At 36.9% G+C, this 18,758-nt stretch overlaps 1 protein-coding gene across 1 annotated transcript in view; it reads right to left on the bottom strand.

Annotated features, from left to right (window-relative positions):
• Positions 1–18,758, bottom strand: part of PIK3C2G (phosphatidylinositol-4-phosphate 3-kinase catalytic subunit type 2 gamma) — a 364,289-nt gene that overhangs the window by 157,585 nt on the left and 187,946 nt on the right. Inside the window, exon 18 of the mRNA XM_019039448.4 lies at positions 928–1,108. Within this exon, the coding sequence (XP_018894993.2) occupies positions 928–1,108 (181 nt within the window). The remainder of the gene's footprint in view (positions 1–927; positions 1,109–18,758) is intronic.

Raw genomic sequence — 18,758 nt, 5'->3', positions numbered from 1 at the left:
TCTCCCAGGAAGGTGAAGTAGCATAGTTTCTGGCACTTCTACTAAATGAAGTGAGTTCCAGCAAGAAAAATCCTGGGCTGAGAAAGAATTCTGGGACACTTTGCCTACTACTATTTTTATATCATGTTGTTGAAAATTCTTGTTGATTTTAGATTATAAGTGGAGAGAAACTGAGTTCCCTTGAGGACAAAACTCATGTTTTGGTCATCTTTCTATCCTTAACCCCTAGTCTATAGTAGGTAGTTAATTATTATTGAATAATATTCTTAATACAATGAAAGAATGTCCCCTCTCTCCCTGCATCTAGAGTGTTGAACTTGAGAGACACTACTTAATGGTGTATATCAGTATAGGGAACTAGTGATGCAGATAATTAAAAAGAGCAAATATTCTTCCAAGAAAAATAATAGCCAGGTCCATTATTATAAACACTGAGAAAGAGGCACATATTTTGACTAGTATCCATAGATCTTAGTATAAAAAGTATTACTATTCTTAAGGCCATTGATTTATTTCATTTAATTCATCTTATTTGTTGCGTGAAAAATGTCCTTTGCTGAGCAACAACAAAAACGTGCCCTAAAACGTCTCCTCATGTATTTCTCCATGAGTCTGAATTGTGCCGCCATATTGACGTGATTGGTTTATCAAGCTTGTTTAGTCCAACTGCCTATACGTTGGTCTTTTCTTTTCAGGTTCTCTCTGTGTGTCACATGGCTATTTAGGTCAAAAAACCATGTCCTGGTGATAGACATTATCATTAACTTAAGAACAGTAGGTGGGGAAAAAAACTTGACTAAAGTAATTGATTTAAGTATCTTCTATTTAAGTGTAATCAAGGAATTTGCTTTGTAAACAATGAAATTAAAACTTAATTTAAACCAAAGTTAAAAACATTACTACCTGAAGATTAATATTTCAACAAACCTGTCTTTGATGGTCACTGGCAGACTTGACTTTTTCCCCAATATCTCCCAGAATTTTGATAAGTTTCTGCTCCTTGGAAAACTCATCATTCAAGGCTTTACCTGCACAGAATTGGAGAGCAGCTAGTAGCTTCTGATACCAGCTTTTAAAATAAGCTTCATTTTCTGCATTTTTTAGCAGCCTGGAGGAAAGAGAGAGAAAAAAATTCTTGTATGTAAAGCTAATTTTTTAACCACCTCCAGCTGGAACAATAAGTGCATTTCAAACTAATCTGTATTTGGTGGCTTTGGGCAGTTTAACAGCCTAGAATGGGGAAAATGTTGTTTATTCATTGACAGTCATCAAGTTCCATCTGATAGTTAATGAGATTCCAAGAGTGAGGAATCAATAAGAGATCCGCCTTTCTTCATTTCAATTCATAACACATCTTTTCTCCTTTCAGTCCTCTTAATTCTGTAACACACACTTTTCTCAAGAACATGCTTTTGACTTCTTAAAATATGCACAAATACCTTTAGAAATAGTTTTTGTAAGTGACTGTACTATATGGAGACTCAAACATCAAGCCTAACTTTTTCTTGTTTCCTTCAAATGATAATATCCCCGCACTGTCACAAACCACAAAGGGTGCTGTCTTTTTCCGAGCACCTCCCCTGGACTACCTGGAGGAAGGTATTGTAAAGGCAAGAGCATGGTTTTTTGTTTTCAGGCATATCTGGACTCAAATCCCAGCTCTCAAACTTACAAATTACTTAATTAGGCTGAGTTTTTATTTATTTATCTTAAAATAAGGTAATTCTATAGAGCTATAGAGCTGTATAGAACACAGAATGAGGCAATGCATTTGAAAGTGCTTAGCACAAAAATATTAGTTCATCCACATCTCATAGCCTTCCCAAGTCAGCTTCTGTCTCTGCCTGGAAGTCTGCTCCTATCATGAACATGGGAAGCATAAATCATGACGAAGTGAGAAAACATTGCAAGATAATGGAGCAACAACAAATGTTTGACAATTTTACTTTCTATTACACCCTTAAAACACTGAAATGGAATTAAAAAAGACTAATTTATTTGCACCTTAACTTCTCTCTAATTGATTCTTTTAATCTTAACTGGTCTTTAGTTTTTGCCTTCTCTGAAAAATGATTAGCATTCAAGGAACTAAAAGATAATTCTGAGAACTAAATACTTAAAAAAAAAAAGGATTTTTAAATATATAGATGTGTTTTATTCTGCATGCCTAATTTTGCGTCTCTGTCCAATGTGTATTATGTTAGAGATACTCTAAAAAACAAATTATTTTTATTCAATGTTTTCTGTTGCTACACATTAAAGTTAAAAATTAGTTGAATGAGTTTGCAGTTTTTTAAGGTAAGGGCCTGTTCCTTTGTCATTATTAGAAGCCAACTTGTCTTCTAGTACCTCTTTTATTTTCTCAAAGGAAATACAAATTTTGTGTGAAATAATAGCTCTTATTTACTTCTGGAAAGCATTTAAACACACACACACACACACACACACACACACACACACACACACACACACACACACACACAAAATACCTCAAGGGACTAAAGATGTATCACTGGTAAAATATCCTCTATTGATACTTGGTTCTTTTCATTTTAAGAAGAGTAGCAGTGAAAAATTTTCCTACTCATCCCTATGATGAGATTTTGAAATGTCAAACAAGTAATAAATGGACCACATAATTAATTAACTGGAAGCTCTAAGAAAATGCATGTTGCATGCATGTGAATACAAAGCTGCAGATACAGGCATGCACATGTAAAACTTGAAGATATGTTTTGCAGAATTGTGTACTGCTCAGATTCTCACAGTGCTTTGAGCACAGTGGTAATGTACCATTTTATAGTCTACATGGGATTCATCGGAATAGGGAGTTGATTGATGGAGTATTTCTATGTTGAATATCAATGTTTGTCAGCACTTTCATACACTTTGAATATTGGGCTACTTGTTTTTTTTAAGTATTTTTAACCTGATCTAGTACATAAATATAACTCTATGACTACCCAACTGCTACATCCATGATAGAAAGAAAAGTTATTTTACACAGACAAAATCAACAATTTTTTACCAAAATAATTAAAGAAGTAATATATTTTACGGTTGGAGTTATAGGGACTGTCAGAATTGTTTAGTTAATTTGTACGTACAATACTCTTATTCCTTATTCTATTGAAATGAACTTGTTCACTCATGAGCAAAGTATTTGCTTCTCTCTGGTTCAAGCAGGAAAAACTCAGTTTGATTCCTTGCTCAAAATAAAACCGAGCAGGGGAGAGTCACAGAGATAACATGTGACTATATCCTAAAAAACATAAAAGCTAAGAAAACTCAGTGTATTCTGTTGTGATTATTTTCCTTGGAGAATATACCTCATTCAAACCCTGCATCCCTGCCAAGATTACATGTTCTCCTGGTGAGATCTGGTTCAAGATCCATGGCTTTTTACTCGATGTGTAGAGAGTTTGTTTTTGTACACTGCAGAATTGAAATCATAGAGTGCTGGAGATGAACACGAGAGGTCAATTATTCTATTCCTGTATTTTCAGGCACAGACACTTTAAATGACAAGAGAAATTAACATGCCCTTTAACTTTAAACAACTACGGAAAAGGCTGAACTACGAAGTTTTGGGTGGAAGGTTACTCAGTTCTGTGTCAGTGACCTTCTCTATAAGGAAGCAGTAAATCCTAAATATTGTAGTTTTTATCCATTGCCTCTGTCTGTAAGATTGTAGAAAATAGCTGGCCACTCTCTTTTAAGGTTTACAGAAATCCTTTTCAAAAGATGCCATAACCTGGGAGAGGCAATATTGCTTATGCCAAAAATGTTTAAAAATAAAAAGTTTAAGGTCAAGAGACTGAGAAGTATCAAGTAAGACTTGCTATTAAAAGACTGGGCTTTTAAGATGCAGGCAATGTGATTTTGCACAAACTGTGAGGTAAATCTTAAAATGCCAGAGACCTGTTTACCCTAATGTCTGCAATATCCAGCTGTGATTCAATTTGGTATTATTTTGTACACATGCCTTAATGCTTTATAAAGTGTAAGTTATGACAACATTAAAATGAGGATGAATGCATAAAATCTAGATGATTAAAGAAGATTTTGACAGTATTAAGTTTGGTAGGCGGTAAGGAAGAGGGAAAGAAACATAATCCAGGTGACTGAGCAAATTTTTTATAGGATGTCATGGAGGTATTTAAGTTAAGTGAATTATAGTGGACTCAGAGATACAGAGATCGTCACCAACCTCAGGTAGCATAGAATGGAGATTTTTCTTGAAAATTAGAACTTTTCTACATTTCTTCATGCATGTCGCTGCTTCTGGTCACATGATGAGGGACTTGCTAGAGCCACAGGAAAAGTACAGATAGTTCATATTCCATCAGTCTACCAGCAGGACAGAACAGAGTAATCACATCATCCCAGCCCTCTTTGCCTCATAAACTCATTCAATCCAGGCCTTAATTTCAGTTTTCAACAGCAGGATATTGCACATCTCAGGGACTGTCCTAGAATTTTACTCACGTGTGTATTTTCTGAGGGTCAAGAGAGGAAACAACATCCAGTAACAGAAAAGAATTGAGCTACACAATAGAGATGAGTGATTTCAGATCACTCCAGGGCTTCCCCTTCCCATTTCATCTTGTATATTTTGCTACTTTGTTTGGGCTGAGGTACGTGGATCAGGAGGCCAATTTTTAGTGAGCACAGGTGGATTCCAGAATATGACTTTTTCAAGTGTATTTAGAACTCTGGGACAAATAAAGAATACAATTCAATAACTAAAATATAATTGTTAATTTTAAGATTTTAGTAGTGTGGCTAGGAAATGAAAAGCATGCCTATTTAGCGTTAGCAACTTTATTTTACCTCTAAGTGGCTAAGAGATTTATTTAGTATTTTCCTCAACTGAGGAACTTGATACGTTATACAATCCTTGCAAAGATAATTGTTTTTTCTGACTAGCCCGTTTTTAGAATATTGATTTGCTCTTTCAGAAGTAGCAGCACTAACTGTTGAATTTTGCATATAAAGAGCATTATATGGGGCAAGTCTGCAGATAATGCAAATTCCAATCAGTATTCTGCAATATGTGTTTATCAATAAATTACTTCATAACAACTCAAGTATAAAACTATTCACAAAGGAAACAAGTTCAGAAAATGATTAAATCCATACCCTAGATGTTGTATATATTTTTAGAACACTTAAATATATGAGAGGAGCCCGTAAGGCATGAAACTGACTTGGTTTATACCCCTACCATAATTTATGAGGCTAATCATTCTGATAATTTCCAAAGTAATCTCTTTGGAATGTTATATATTCATGATGTTCCCACTGTTCCCACACTGTGTGGTAGATTTCATTATTGTTCCCAGCTCCATGTTTTCTCCTTTGTAGAAGATTATACATCTAGACTCTTTGTCATGTGACTTCCAGTACCTTCCTGTAGGTAGAATTTACTTCTTTATCCCTTGTCAGATTGGTCATGTGATTTGCTTTGGTCAACAGAATGTGACTGGATGAAACCTATACTCATGTCCATGGAGACGCTTTAAATGGGCTATTGTGATTTGGTTTGGCCTCCGGTTTGGTTTAATTTTGCCTCTCCTTTCTTCCTGGAGAACAGCATGTCCCAGTAGGAGGCTGTTCCTTTAGTTCTGGAATGAGAAGACAATGTGGAGCCAAGCTGAGCATTGAAGCACAGTCAGGTGGAGCCAAGCAGGACGACAGCAAGTCTGCAGCCTGAGTCCTACATGAATGAGAAATAAATCTTTGTTGCCATAAGCTACTGAAACTGTGGGGCTATTTGTTGCTATGGTAAAAACTAATGAATATGCCAACTTTCTTTGTTTTTCTTTTCTTTTTCCACTTGTTTGTTTGAGTTGCCTTTAGAATGGAAAGCATATTTTTTTAAACATTCTCTGGGGGTATCCCTGAGGATATTTTGGGGCAAATCTAATTACTGAAAATAAACAAAAGTCATCTGGAGCCAAGTCTGGTGAATTAGATGAATAGTCAATTTGAGTATAATATTTCAGATAAAAAAACTATAAAAGTAATTAACATGTCTTTTTTCGTGGATCATAAAAAGTCCCAAAAGGTATTCCAAAAATGATTTGATCCAGCTTATTTGGACATGTATATTCTGTGCCACTGCTAAAATTCTGTTGTTATTTTATTACTACTAACATACTTCTTGACTCATTTAAAAGTGTGAATAGGCCTATGTACCATCTGTTGCTTTGTCTAGCCAAGTGTCTGAGTATCTGATAGGAGACGCTCTCTGAGTAAAAATGTTACAGTACTAAGTGCAACAGGGCAAAGGCAAACTTTTTTAGGGTTTACATAACACAGGGCTAAACAAAGGGTCTGATGGCTGAGGGCAGTGAAGGAGATGGTACATGTGGCTGTTCTTGGGAACTAAAAACTTCAGCTCTACCCTAATGGTAATATTTGAGGACTGAAATGGCTGAAAAGGGGCCAATGGCTTTGGATGAGGAAGCATCTGTATTAGCATATTGAGTGTTACTTTCCCTTGTTGCTCTGGAGTTGGCTACCAAGACCTAAGACTGAAGAAAAGAGATAATAGTTATCCTATATTTCAAGAGTATTGCAAAAATTGACAAGAAGAAGACAACAACAAGTAAACGAAAAACCAACTGGGGGTCAGATAACTCTTCAAGGGTTATTAGGAAATGGATAAAATGGCTATATGCATTATCTCCTCTACATATTTGCAGGTGGGGGTGTTTGAGAGTCATGAGTCATTAGCCCAATGAGGAATGGAGTGAGTCCACGATGTCCACTTATTCTTTCAAAGTCCAGTGGGGAAGGAAGCTCAATCTGAGCCATTTATAGTGATTTGAGTGTATGCAATAAGAGAGTGTTACCCCAGTTTAGACTTCTGCTCTGAAAGAGAGTTTGTTGATTTTCCCTAGGCTTCTGTGAACATGAAGAAAAAGCAAGGCCAGGATGGAGAAAAGGGGGGGCAAAGAAGCAACCTGCATTCTTGCACCCCTGCAGTTTGACAAAACAAGGGTTTGTAGGGTAGATGTTACTCAAGGTTTAAATAAACTCATAAAAGGTAATTATATGTGCTCCACTCTTTTTATAGGTAGAGGTTGAGCCAGAGCCAAATCTCCTGATGGGGAGGTTCTCCAAGGCTTCCCAAAGAACTCACCCATGGTAACCCCAAGGTAGCCAGCTTTGACCATGAACCCACAGTGGGCCTTGGTGGAGAATCTGCGCTCACAGAGAGGGGATTGCAGTTCCTGCCCTATCAAGTGTGAGGGTCACTTTTCTCTTTCTCTTTTCCTCCCACTCTTAGCTAAGAAAAGTTACAGCCAAAAGAGAAAGAGAAGAAGAGTGAAATAACAGATCATATCTTCTATTCCTAAGCTAGATCTTGGCTAGTATTGGAGTCTAGGGGTGCGAGGGTGGCAGGGGGCGGGTGGATGGGGTGGGTGAGGTATCTGTCAAATTAGAGAAGAAAACGAAGTTTTAAATTGGACAAGATGGATTGAAGTTTTTTGTTGTCTAAAAGTATATACGAGAAAACTATAGAATCTAGCCTGGTTTTAATTAGGGAATGTGAAAGGGAAAAGGTAGTATTTTTTAAATCGTTAAAAGTTTTGAGACCTACTATGCTCAATTAGTTTAATAAAAACTAGCCAAGACAGTTAAAAATCTAAGAGTCAGAAAGAAATGTGCAGCTTCAGGAAATGTCCTGATTGCATTGCAGGCGAGAAAAGCCCTAAGATGCCGAATAAGGGGGATCTTATTCTGGGGCAGTAGAATTTTGGGGAACCTTGACCCAAAACTCTTGAGAGTTAGGCTGAAATCATTCTCTTTGCCTCTCTTTATTCCCTCTCCACCACTTACTCTTCCAGATCTGGGCTTATTTTGTCTGATTTCATTTGTGGATGAGCATGGCTAAGCAATGAATTGTATTTAAAAAAAAACTTGTTTCTTTTGCAATAGGTTATTAACACTGCATATATATGAGTATATAGGTATATATTTACTATCACAATTAGTTGTCATGATATTTAAGTAAAATCCTTAACAGTTATGGTCAGTCACATATTTAATGATAAGCTTAAAATTAGCTATAGATGGTATCTGTTTGTGTAAACAACCTACACTGAAGAGTACTATTACACAACAGTGTTGCACTCAGGGTTAGCTGTTAGCTATGGAGGGAAAAAACTATGTTGAGCAGATAAGTTTCCCTGAAGTTTCCTGCACCTGTAATAAGAAATCAGAGCTCCTTGCATTCATCTCACAGAAAAACATGGTCAACCCGGGAGCCTGATGCAGAATGGGTGAGCCCCCAAATTGGTGATTAATCTGGGAGGGATCTTCACCCAGGGAAGAATTCAGGCCAGGTGCAGTGGCTCATGCCTGTAATCCTAGCACTTTGGGAGGCCAAGGTGGGCTGATCACGAGGTCAAGACATCGAGACCATCCTGGCCAACATGGTGAAACCCTGTCTCTACTAAAAATACAAAAAAATTAGCTGGATGTGGTGGCATGTGCCTGTAGTCCAAGCTACTCAGGAGGCTGAGGCAGGAGAATTGCTTGAGCCTGGGAGGCAGAGGTGGCAGTGAGCCGAGATTGAGCCACTGCACTCCAGCCTGGAGACAGAGTGAGACTCTGTCTCAAAAAAATAAAATAAAAATAAAATAAAAAAATAAAAAACTCAAGGGTGAACCAGAGGTGTTAGCAACTTTTATTGAAGCAGCAATGTAGAGCAGCAGCAGAGGTATTTCTCCTTGCAGAGCAGGGCTACCCATAGGCTGTGTGCCCAGACTAGCAGCTCAGAGGCAGTTTTGCAGTCATATTTATACCCACTTTTAATTATACGCAAATTCAGGGGTGAATTATGCAGAAATTTTTAGAAATGGTATGGTCACTTTCAGGTCATTCGGTTGTTGCCATGGAAAGGAGCAGTAGCATTTGGGCGTTGTCATGGCACTGGCAAACTGACATGGCACACACACTTACAGAAAGCTTCTTCTGCCCCATTCTTGTTTTAACTAGTCCTCAATTTGGTCCAATGTCTGAGCCCCACATCTGGAGTTAAGTCTTGCCTCCTACCTCAAGGCTACATGTAAATACATAAAACTCCTTCCAGCCTACTCATATGTTAACATGTAACATATGTTCACATGTTCCAGCCTACTCACACGTTAACATGTAACATGCTCACATGTTAATTTTATCAAATAATGGGGTTTAAGAGAAGGGACTGTCCTGTTTGCATTACAAAACACACTTACTGCTTTAGTGTAAGTTATTTTATTTATCATTTTTCTAAATTAAGCACTCTGCTGTGAATAGCTTATAGTGACCCCTCTCTCCCTCCCCCACTACACTCCATATATGCTTGTTAATTATATAAACAAAAGAAACAGGTGGAATTTTAGCCCTAGGCACACTTTGGAAGACACAGGTATCTATGAGGCCCTCCTGTATCCCACCTCCCTTTTCGCTCATTCTGGTTTTCTCCTTTCCTGATCCCCAAGAAAGCCTTGGCTCTAGCCACTTCTACTTTGTCAAAAACTCCACCTTGTTCTGCTCTCTTCTGTGGTGTCCTGGGCTTCCAAATAGTCCTTGTCCTTCCCACTCCAGCTGAACACATTCCCTGAGTATAATTATACTCATATTCTCAGTGGGATAATATTACAAGAGCATGGAACTGAACAATACTTTGAGGAAATTTCTCCCACCCTTACATTTGTTAGGTGAGGACACTGAGTGATCGAGAAATTTGGCCAACGACCTGTGACAAGAGCCCAGCTTTCTGGACAACAACTCAGGGCTCCTTGCAAAGCACCATATTCTTTGTTCTAAAATCCACTGAAACGTGATTTGAAAGACTGTTTTCTACTTTCACCAACTCTCGCAAAAACCTGCATGCTTTGGTTCTTCACTTTCCTTCTCTGTCAAATGTTGGCATTGGTGAGGTTTAGTAAGCTGCCTTCCAGTTCCGGGGCTCTATAATTTTATTCTTTTATGAAATTATCAAGCATTTACTCTGTGCCAGGTGTTTCCGAGCATTTTGCATAGCTGTGTTAGGCAATCCTTACCTCAGCTCCGGGTCATATGATTTCTTCCTTCTCACAGATGAGGATATTGTGATTCATGGAGGTGGAGTAAATTGCCCAAAGTCATCCACCCAGTGGACTGGGGATTCAGATCCAAGTGTGTCTGACTCCCCAGGCCTTGCTCTTTAGCCTTACGCTGTGCCACCTCCTGATGTCTTAACATGGACATCATGTTAAGGGGTTAGCCCTTAACCCCTTAGCCCGAGAGGGGTTAGCCCGAGACTCTTATGCAATCTAGGAATTATCTTCTGCCACCTTCCTGCCCTGTTTTCCTTTAATCTTTTTCTCTTGCTTCCTGGTTCCTAACACTCTGAAGTCTCATGTTCTCCAGGTTGCCTTCTTTCTTTCCAAAGGCTTCCAACTTTATAAGTATGTATGTGTGTGTGTATGTATGTATGTATGTATATGTACTTTATATGTATGTATGTGTGTGTATACGTTGTGTGTATTTTATACATACATATATTTTATATATGTATATGTATATATGTATAATGTATATATGTATGTGTGTGTATATAAAAATATATGTATACATATATATATATATATTTTTTTTTTTTTTTGAGACAGAATCTCACTCTGTTACCCAGACTGGAGTGCAGTGGTGTGATCATGGCTAACTGTAGCCTTTACTTCACAGGCTCCACTGAACTTCCCACCTCACCCTCCTGAGTAACTGGGACCACAGGCTTGCACTACCACGTCTGGGTAATTTTTAAATTTTTTGTAGAGGTGGGGTCTCCTTGTGTTGCCCAGGCTGGTCTGGAACTCTTGGGCTCAAGCAATCTGGCCTTGGCCTCCCAAAGTGTTGGGATTACAGGCATAAGCCACCATGCCCAGCCTTAAATATAACTTTGTGTGAAATATTGATAAACAGGGATATTTTTCTCTCCCTTACACAGCCCACTAAAATAATAGAATTGTGGAATCTATTCTGATGATGCAAATCATACACCTGACTCACTTCTCTTCCACCCCTTCTTCACTTGAGAAAGTGGGACCAACATCACAGTTTCGAAGGGTCTGGCCTCCTTGGTTTATTTAGACAAATGGCAGTGGGTGGCATTGAGGGAGTAGATGGGAGAAGAGGCTGCATTGAAAGCAACACACTGATTGCATTTGCGAACCTAAGAATCTTGATGAACTGTGCACATGCAACAGATGTGCTTGAACTACCCATTTTAACTGGGCCTGGGGTTCAAAATAACTCAAAATGTAGCAGAAAAGAAATGGGAAGTCTCTAACATCAGCACATGTGCCGTAATAAAATAAATTTTGCTTGACATATAATGAATGCTGGAATCCATGCTCATGGAATTTTAAGTTAGTTCAATAGGTGTCTACAGTTTCCCTTACTCTTTGAAAATGTGGTTTTGAACTGAGTGCCCAGCTCAGTCCTTTTTTTTAAAAAATTTCTCTTTTTTCTTCTAAATACCCATATAGTTACTTTAAAGGCAATGTAAGCATCTTTTTCATAAAGTTTCCTTAACAAAATTTCTTTTAACAGCAAGGCAATTCCTTTGCTATATGAATGTTTCATAAGAATAGCAAACTAATAATAAAATTCCCCTTTACCCCTCAGCCTTTTGTTCTTGCACAGCCCTCTGGTGAAAGCTGGATAATCATCATATTGCGCAGTGAACAATTCATGTGTTTGAACACAGCCGGAGAGGCAGGTTTATAGGTGCAAGGCGAAGCTGGCTTTGAAATACCTAGTTTCCCTGGAACCTCAGCTTCAAATCACAGCTGGGGCAGGTGCTTCTCCCTTCATTCTTCAGAGTCACAAACAGTGAGGTTCATTCTGTAAAGGTATTAAAGGTTCTCTGGGACATTATCCATAAGATTTGTTTGAGAGTTGTGTTTGATGTCCTGAGAAAATTTCTGCAACATTCTCGTTCATTGTCATGAAAGAACTTGTCCCCTAAAGTTGGCTGGGACCATTTAATCCCATTCATTTTGGAAACTCAGTAAGAAACTGGTGTTGTTCTATGAGGACTCCACAACCTACCTGGCTAATTTCCTGTTGACTTATGTTATGTAATTTACCTATCCTTGTGCTAATTTTCTGTTGACTTATGTTATGCTGTTGTTGCTATTGTTGTTCAGGTTGTACCTTATAGGCAGGTATAATTGTCCTGTTCACTCTATCAGTTCGTTTCAAATGCTCTCTGTGTAACTGTACAAGCAATTTAACAGTTCCAACCTCAGCCTTTCCATTTGTAAAATGATGATAATCATGTCTGTCCTGTCATTTAATCTATGTTTTTGTTTTGAATTATGTCCTCACCCAAAACTCATATGCCAAAGCCCTAACTCCCAAGGTGACTGAATGTAGACACAGGGCCTTTAAGAAGGTAATTAAGGTTAAATGAGGTCATAAGACTGGGGACTTAATCCCATAGGGCTGGTGTCCTTATGAGCAGTGGGAGAGAGCAGGAGAGCACACGCACACAGAGAAAGGCCATGTGAGGACACAGGGAGAAGGTGTGTCTGTCTACAAGCCAGGAAGAGAGGCCTCACCAGAAAGCAAGCTTGCTGGCACCTCGATCTTGAAATTCCAGCTTCCAGAACTGTGAGAAAATAAATTTCTGTTGTTTAAGTCACCCAATCTGTGGTATTCTAGGAAGCCCTAGCAGACTGATACAGTTTCCAACTTAGAACTCTTTTTTTTTTTTCAATCCAGACCATGTTCATCTATTTATAAGATAGCACACTTAAATTTTCCTAAGGCATTTTAACCTTAACATGTCTGATTTCATCATCATTCTCCCCAATACCCGCTTCTTCACCTGAATTACTTATCTCCATGAATAGGATGGCTAGACTTCCATCACCCTAACTAAAAATGAGGCTGTTATCCTTGGCCCTTCTCTCACCTTCATCCCCAACATCAAGTTTTCTACCATGTCCTATTAGGTTTACCTTCAAAATAGCTCTCAAATCTAGTTTCTTCTTTCTGTCATTGCTGACAGAGTTTAACTGGGGCCTTCATTTCTGGTACTCAGTTTTCCCATTACCTGTGAATTTTTTCCCGCCCTCTCTTCCTTTTTTACTTAGTCTAATGAAATCTAATTCTAGGGATTAAAATCACCTAGCCTTCCCCGGGATAAAATAGAAAATCCTTAGTATAACAAACAGAGCACTTCATGATTTGTTTCTCTCGGGTCTTTAAGTCTTATCTCATATTTCCAATCATGTTCTTCCACCCCAAACATAAAGTACTACCCTTGGTAACTTGAATCTTCTCAGCTTTCTCAAGCTGTAATGCTTTTGCCTTGCCCTGTCCTCTGTATCTGAAATGATGCTTCTATACAACATCTGTGTATCTTTTAATGTTTAACTTAGCACATTTTCTAAAAAAAGCTGCCTTGGATTTCAGGCTTGGGCAGGTATGCATTATCCATCCCTGTAAGGATGAAGTACTTTCCTCTATTTGTTGTTCTTATTGACAGTTATTTCTTGCTTTTTAAAAATCGTGTTTTAGTTTTTTTAAAACGTCTTTCTCCTACTAAATTTTAAATTCTTTCGGGACAGAACTGTAACTACACCCTTGTGGCTCAACAGTTTCTCCTTGTGACAGAGTAGGCAGTGAATATTTCTTGAATAAATGAATTAAATACTACTAAATAAATAAATCCCATCTTCTTAAAATTTCTTTTATTTATTGATTAAAATTTTGGAATATGAGCCCAAACTAACCTAGTAATAGCTTGGGAATTATAGAATCCTAAGTAATTACATTTTCACATGGTATTTCCTTTAATCTCCTAAGAGTTTGCATATTATACATACACATGCATATACTTAAAATATATTTATTAATGTAGACATTAATTACAAACTGATTAAACTTAATTTATATTTGAGAATTTTGAAAGACTCCAAGAGAATACCAGAGTTTCTCTATCATATTGTGATTTGAGGATTCAGATCATGGGGAAAAATTTGGTGGAATTGTTACTGTTTAAAAATAATTGCATAACTAAATGAACTTAGTTGTTGAACCCCCATCGTTGGTAAAGTTACATTAGCTAAGAATCATCCCACAAAGTACTTTTCTATCAGATAAGCCATGTCATTTTAGAATTGGACATTTTTCATCTTGGGGGAAAAATTACAAATGTAAGAAAAAAATGGGGTGTGTGTGTGTGTGTGTGTGTGTGTGTGTGTGTGTGTGTGTTGGGGTGGTGGGTGAGATTGAGAGAGAGATTCTATTTAGTTAAGTAATCCAAGCATTTATCTGTAAAGAATTTTCAAAAGCCTGTTGTAAGAAGTTTAGATTGGCTGCTACTAACAATGTTGGTGCAAAAAAAGTCAGACTCTAAAACCCAGTCTTATTTAAGATATAAGCAATTATAGCAATAACCAAAAAAGGTGGCAATATCTACCAAAGTTAAATTAGCCTATAATAATCTATCGGTGGCTTTTATTCTTATTGTTATTTTCATTTTTGCTCCTCTTTAGAAAAGTCTTTTCACACTGGACCATTAGGTTCTTGTGTTCTTATGAGATTCTCCCATCATAATTATCCTTTAAGAAAAGTTTTAAGAGCCTTGCCTTAATGAGACTCTTCTCTCTCTCTGAAATCATCAGTAGAGGTTGGATGATAGTGCTTAAAGGGCAGATAACTGAAATTGCTTTGGAATTAATTGGTTAGCAATTTTCTTTTTTTTTCTGATCGGAAAAAAGGACAAATATTTACTGTTCACATTTCTTAGAAAATGGCATTAACTCAACCAGAATTTAAAAATCATTTATTTGAATTATGAATCAAATATTTACATGCTCTATCTTTAGAAGGATTCTATAATACTGTTCCTAAAATAGTATTTTCCTCTATGTTAGTATTTTATGTTGGACAAACTCAATAATGCTTAACTCATCTTCTTATTTTTATGCTTTTCTTTAACTTTTTTTCTTGTTTTCTTGATTTCAATTAGCAACACAAGAAACTAACTGGCTTATTGTAGTGCTTTTCTAATTACTTTGTAATGATTTTTTATTTTCACAAATTGGGAAAATAGAGTAATGAGATGGTAAATTTTTGATGAATTTCACTTGTTTTCTTTCCCAAGAATTCTGGAAAGGTATAAATAGGGAATTCAGCAAGAGAAAGTCTCCTGTTTTTACATGGTAAATTCTGCTTCAGGACGTCTCATTACCAGTTCCGTTTCTGTTTCTTGGACTGGTAATGCCTGTGTCAATTAAAAAATTCTAGTATCAGTTTTAAGGCCTTGAAATATAGGCAAAGAACAGGCTAAGGAGTTGGCTATATCTGAGTTGGAAACATGGTTGGACCATTTAAAGGCTGTGTGACTTTTGGCCCCTGACTTAACTTCTCTGAATCTCAGTAGTACCTAATGATACTCAATTGACAAGGTTGCTGTGATAATTAAATGATATAATTTAGAACAGTACCTAGTGAATTTGTGATATTAATATCTGCTCAATAATAATAGTAGTTGTTGTTCTTGGTATTCACAAAAATAGGCAGTTTGAATACTAGCTCAGATTGTTCCAGATTTCATAAATATTTTTGCTGTGTGGCTCATTTTACCAAAAATGTTTTGCCAAATATGACCCAATGAAAAACTTAAACTTTCGTCCATCAAAATACCTGCTAAATTAAAAGTATTACTTATTTTATACTGTTTAGCCCACATGCTCTGTTTGCCAAAAATAATTAAGAAAAATGGCAGAGTGCTTTCTCAACTGTTTAAGACAAAACTGGTTTCAAGGATATTCAAGTTCTGTACCTTCAGTTAGTTTCATGTCATTGTCAAAAGCATCAGTGAAACAACTACTGTAATAAAAATTAGGATAAATATATAATAATCATAACAACAATAGCAGTAATTGAAGTCAAGTCACCGCTGTAAGAACAGTAATAGAATCAATTCAGCAGGCACTCTACTGCAACGTTACTCTTACTCTTACTAACATCAAAGATAGCTGAGCATTTTTCTTAGTTTCTCAACAAGTACTGAATGGCTGCTCTAGATACATTATTTCTACTTGATCCTTATCACTGGGATGGTTGCTTCAATATTTGATCTGAACTGAGCAAGCAGGCAAAGAAGTAGCAGACATGAGCACCAGCCGGAAATCAATACTGGGGACTTCAGTACCATATAAAAAGGTCCACAGACTGGTCCAGATACACAGGGCATTTTGTCTTTTGATAAGACACATGTGCTATCACTTCTAGGTTAAAGTTTGCACAGTATCAGAGAGGATAATTATTTTTCAGGTTTTTCCAAGCATGTGAAATTAAACAACAACAATAACAAAAACAAACCTACAAACATAATCTGTAAATCAGACCTGGACTCTGGAAAGATCTATGGAAATAATCTAGTTTAGAAGTTTCTTTAAAACATTGTAAAAGCAAAATCTTACTTAGAACCATCTTCCTTCCTCAACATGCACCCCCAGGATAAAAAACGATTTGCCCTACTGAGAGGGCAGTAGGCAGCCTAGACCACTGCTTGTTTTGGTTTCCCCTTTCACACTCTGAGAGAGCTCTAATGAACCTTGTGATTTGGAGAAACACATTTTTAAAAAACATCAAAATAGGCCGTGCGCGACGGCTCACGCCTGTAATCCTAGTACTTTCGGAAGGTGAGGTGGGTGGATTACCAGAGGTCAGGAGTTTGTGACCAGCCTGGCCAACATGGTGAAACCGCCTCTCTACTAAAAATACAAAAATTAGCTGGGCGTGGTGGCGGGTGCCTGTCATCCCAGCTGCTCGGGAAGCTTAGGTGGGAGAATTGCTTGAACCCAGGAGGTGGAAGTTGCGGTGAGCCAAGATCACACCACTGTACTCCAGCCTGGGTGACAGAGTGAGACTTTGTCTCCAAATAATAATAATAATAATAATAAAAATATTGGAATAGATAAACTTTTCTATCTTTAGAGGGGCAACAATTGAAGCCAAGAGAGAAAAAATTATTTGCTCTAGTTCAGGCAAGTATTTTATTTATTCAATGAATGTATATAATACTAAATGCCTACACAAACCCTGACGATACAGCGAAGTGACTCGGACTCTACTGATCATGAGGGTGATCGTGATGACCAGAGTTCATGTGGTCACAGAGCTTACATTATAGTTGGGAGTAGGGAGTGGGAGACAGTAAACATACAAAAATGAATAAGCAGACAAGTTAAAAATGTGATATAACATGATTGGGACAGGACTTTTAGGTAGCTGATAAGTACAGCTAGTTAAAGAACGTCTTTGGACACAAATCCAGAGTCCAAAAAATACTAATAAAATATTTATAGATGTTTTCTTTCTAAGATGTGATGATTTTAACATAAAGATATGTTAAGCAAAAGTGAAAGAATTATAAATGTATCATTATGATCACTTCTTGAATTAATTGAATTTCTGCTTAATCTGTTTCTTCTTTTCATGTTTTTATACATTTGAACATATTTTTGAATCAAGAAAAGTAGAAAGTCCTTTCAAATTTGAAGATACAAAGAAACTGAATTTAGTTTCCATTTTGGATAAGTTAGGTGACTGAGAAAGTTCAGTGTAGTAGTTTAAAATAATAGAACCAAATTTCTTACAGCCTACTAAGAGTATTCCATTCTGATTTTTGTAATGCAGTATCTAATTTGATATAAATGGAATCTATTATGAATCTACAGATCTTTCATTATTAATTAATATCCAAAGTTTAATAAATATTGATTATTGACTATGGGTAACATGTTACTAAGCATTATGAGAAAGCCATTGAAGCATAAAAATTTCTAGCCCCAGAGGCACTCACACAACTTAATTGGAAGAAATAAAATATACTTAAATACACAAGATCTTACATTATAAGGATCAAATAATAGTATAAATTTTTTTGGTACAGAAAATCAATTAGGAAGAAATTACCATTGTTCAGAAAGTTCACAGGGGAATGTGCTCTGTGAATTGAATCCTAAAAAAATAAGATATGGATGGGTAGGTGTTGGAAAAGAAATAAGTAGCAAGGAAGTTTCCGGAGATAAGACTGTCATAAGCAAAGGCTTTGTGATGAGAACAAGCAAGAATTATTCAGGCAACAGTTACCTGAAAAATTGGACAAGAGCAGAAAGTTAATGGTGAGGATTAGTGAAAAGGTTACAAAGATAGATTTGTAATAGATTTGGAAGGTCTTAAATACCTAAGCCAAAAGGTAGATTTGTTCTATAGGTAGCACCGGGGAGAGCAGTATATATACATTCAAGATTTTTGAGTAGAGAGGAGATGTTGAATTCATGTAGGTTGAGATTCCTCTAATCCCGAGTGCCCATTTTGTACATGAGAAGACTAAGGTCCATAGCAGTAATTGTCTTGTCTGAGGTAAGGCAATTGGTCCTTCTGGAGAATCGCTTTGCTTCCCCTGGCATCTTTATGGCATACCAGAAAGTCTGTCAAAATGAGTACAAGTTTTTTCATTTGTTTCTTTTCAGATAATTGCATTGCTGAGGGTGACTCTGGTACATTGGAGGGAAGAAAAATAGTTTAGAGTAAGTCTGATTCAATGCTTAGGGCATCATAAGGGTCTAAGTTAACGTTTCTTAACTTTTTAAAATCGAATCTGTCTTTGGATATATAAAATTAATCTCATTCCCTTTAATTCTTTTGGAAACTTTGAAATAAAGTAAATTAGTTTGATGATAAATAAGACA

This window comes from Gorilla gorilla, chromosome 10 (genome assembly GCF_029281585.2).
Source record: "Gorilla gorilla gorilla isolate KB3781 chromosome 10, NHGRI_mGorGor1-v2.1_pri, whole genome shotgun sequence".
Lineage (NCBI taxonomy): Eukaryota > Metazoa > Chordata > Mammalia > Primates > Hominidae > Gorilla > Gorilla gorilla.
This window is presented reverse-complemented; position numbering and strand designations above follow the sequence as displayed.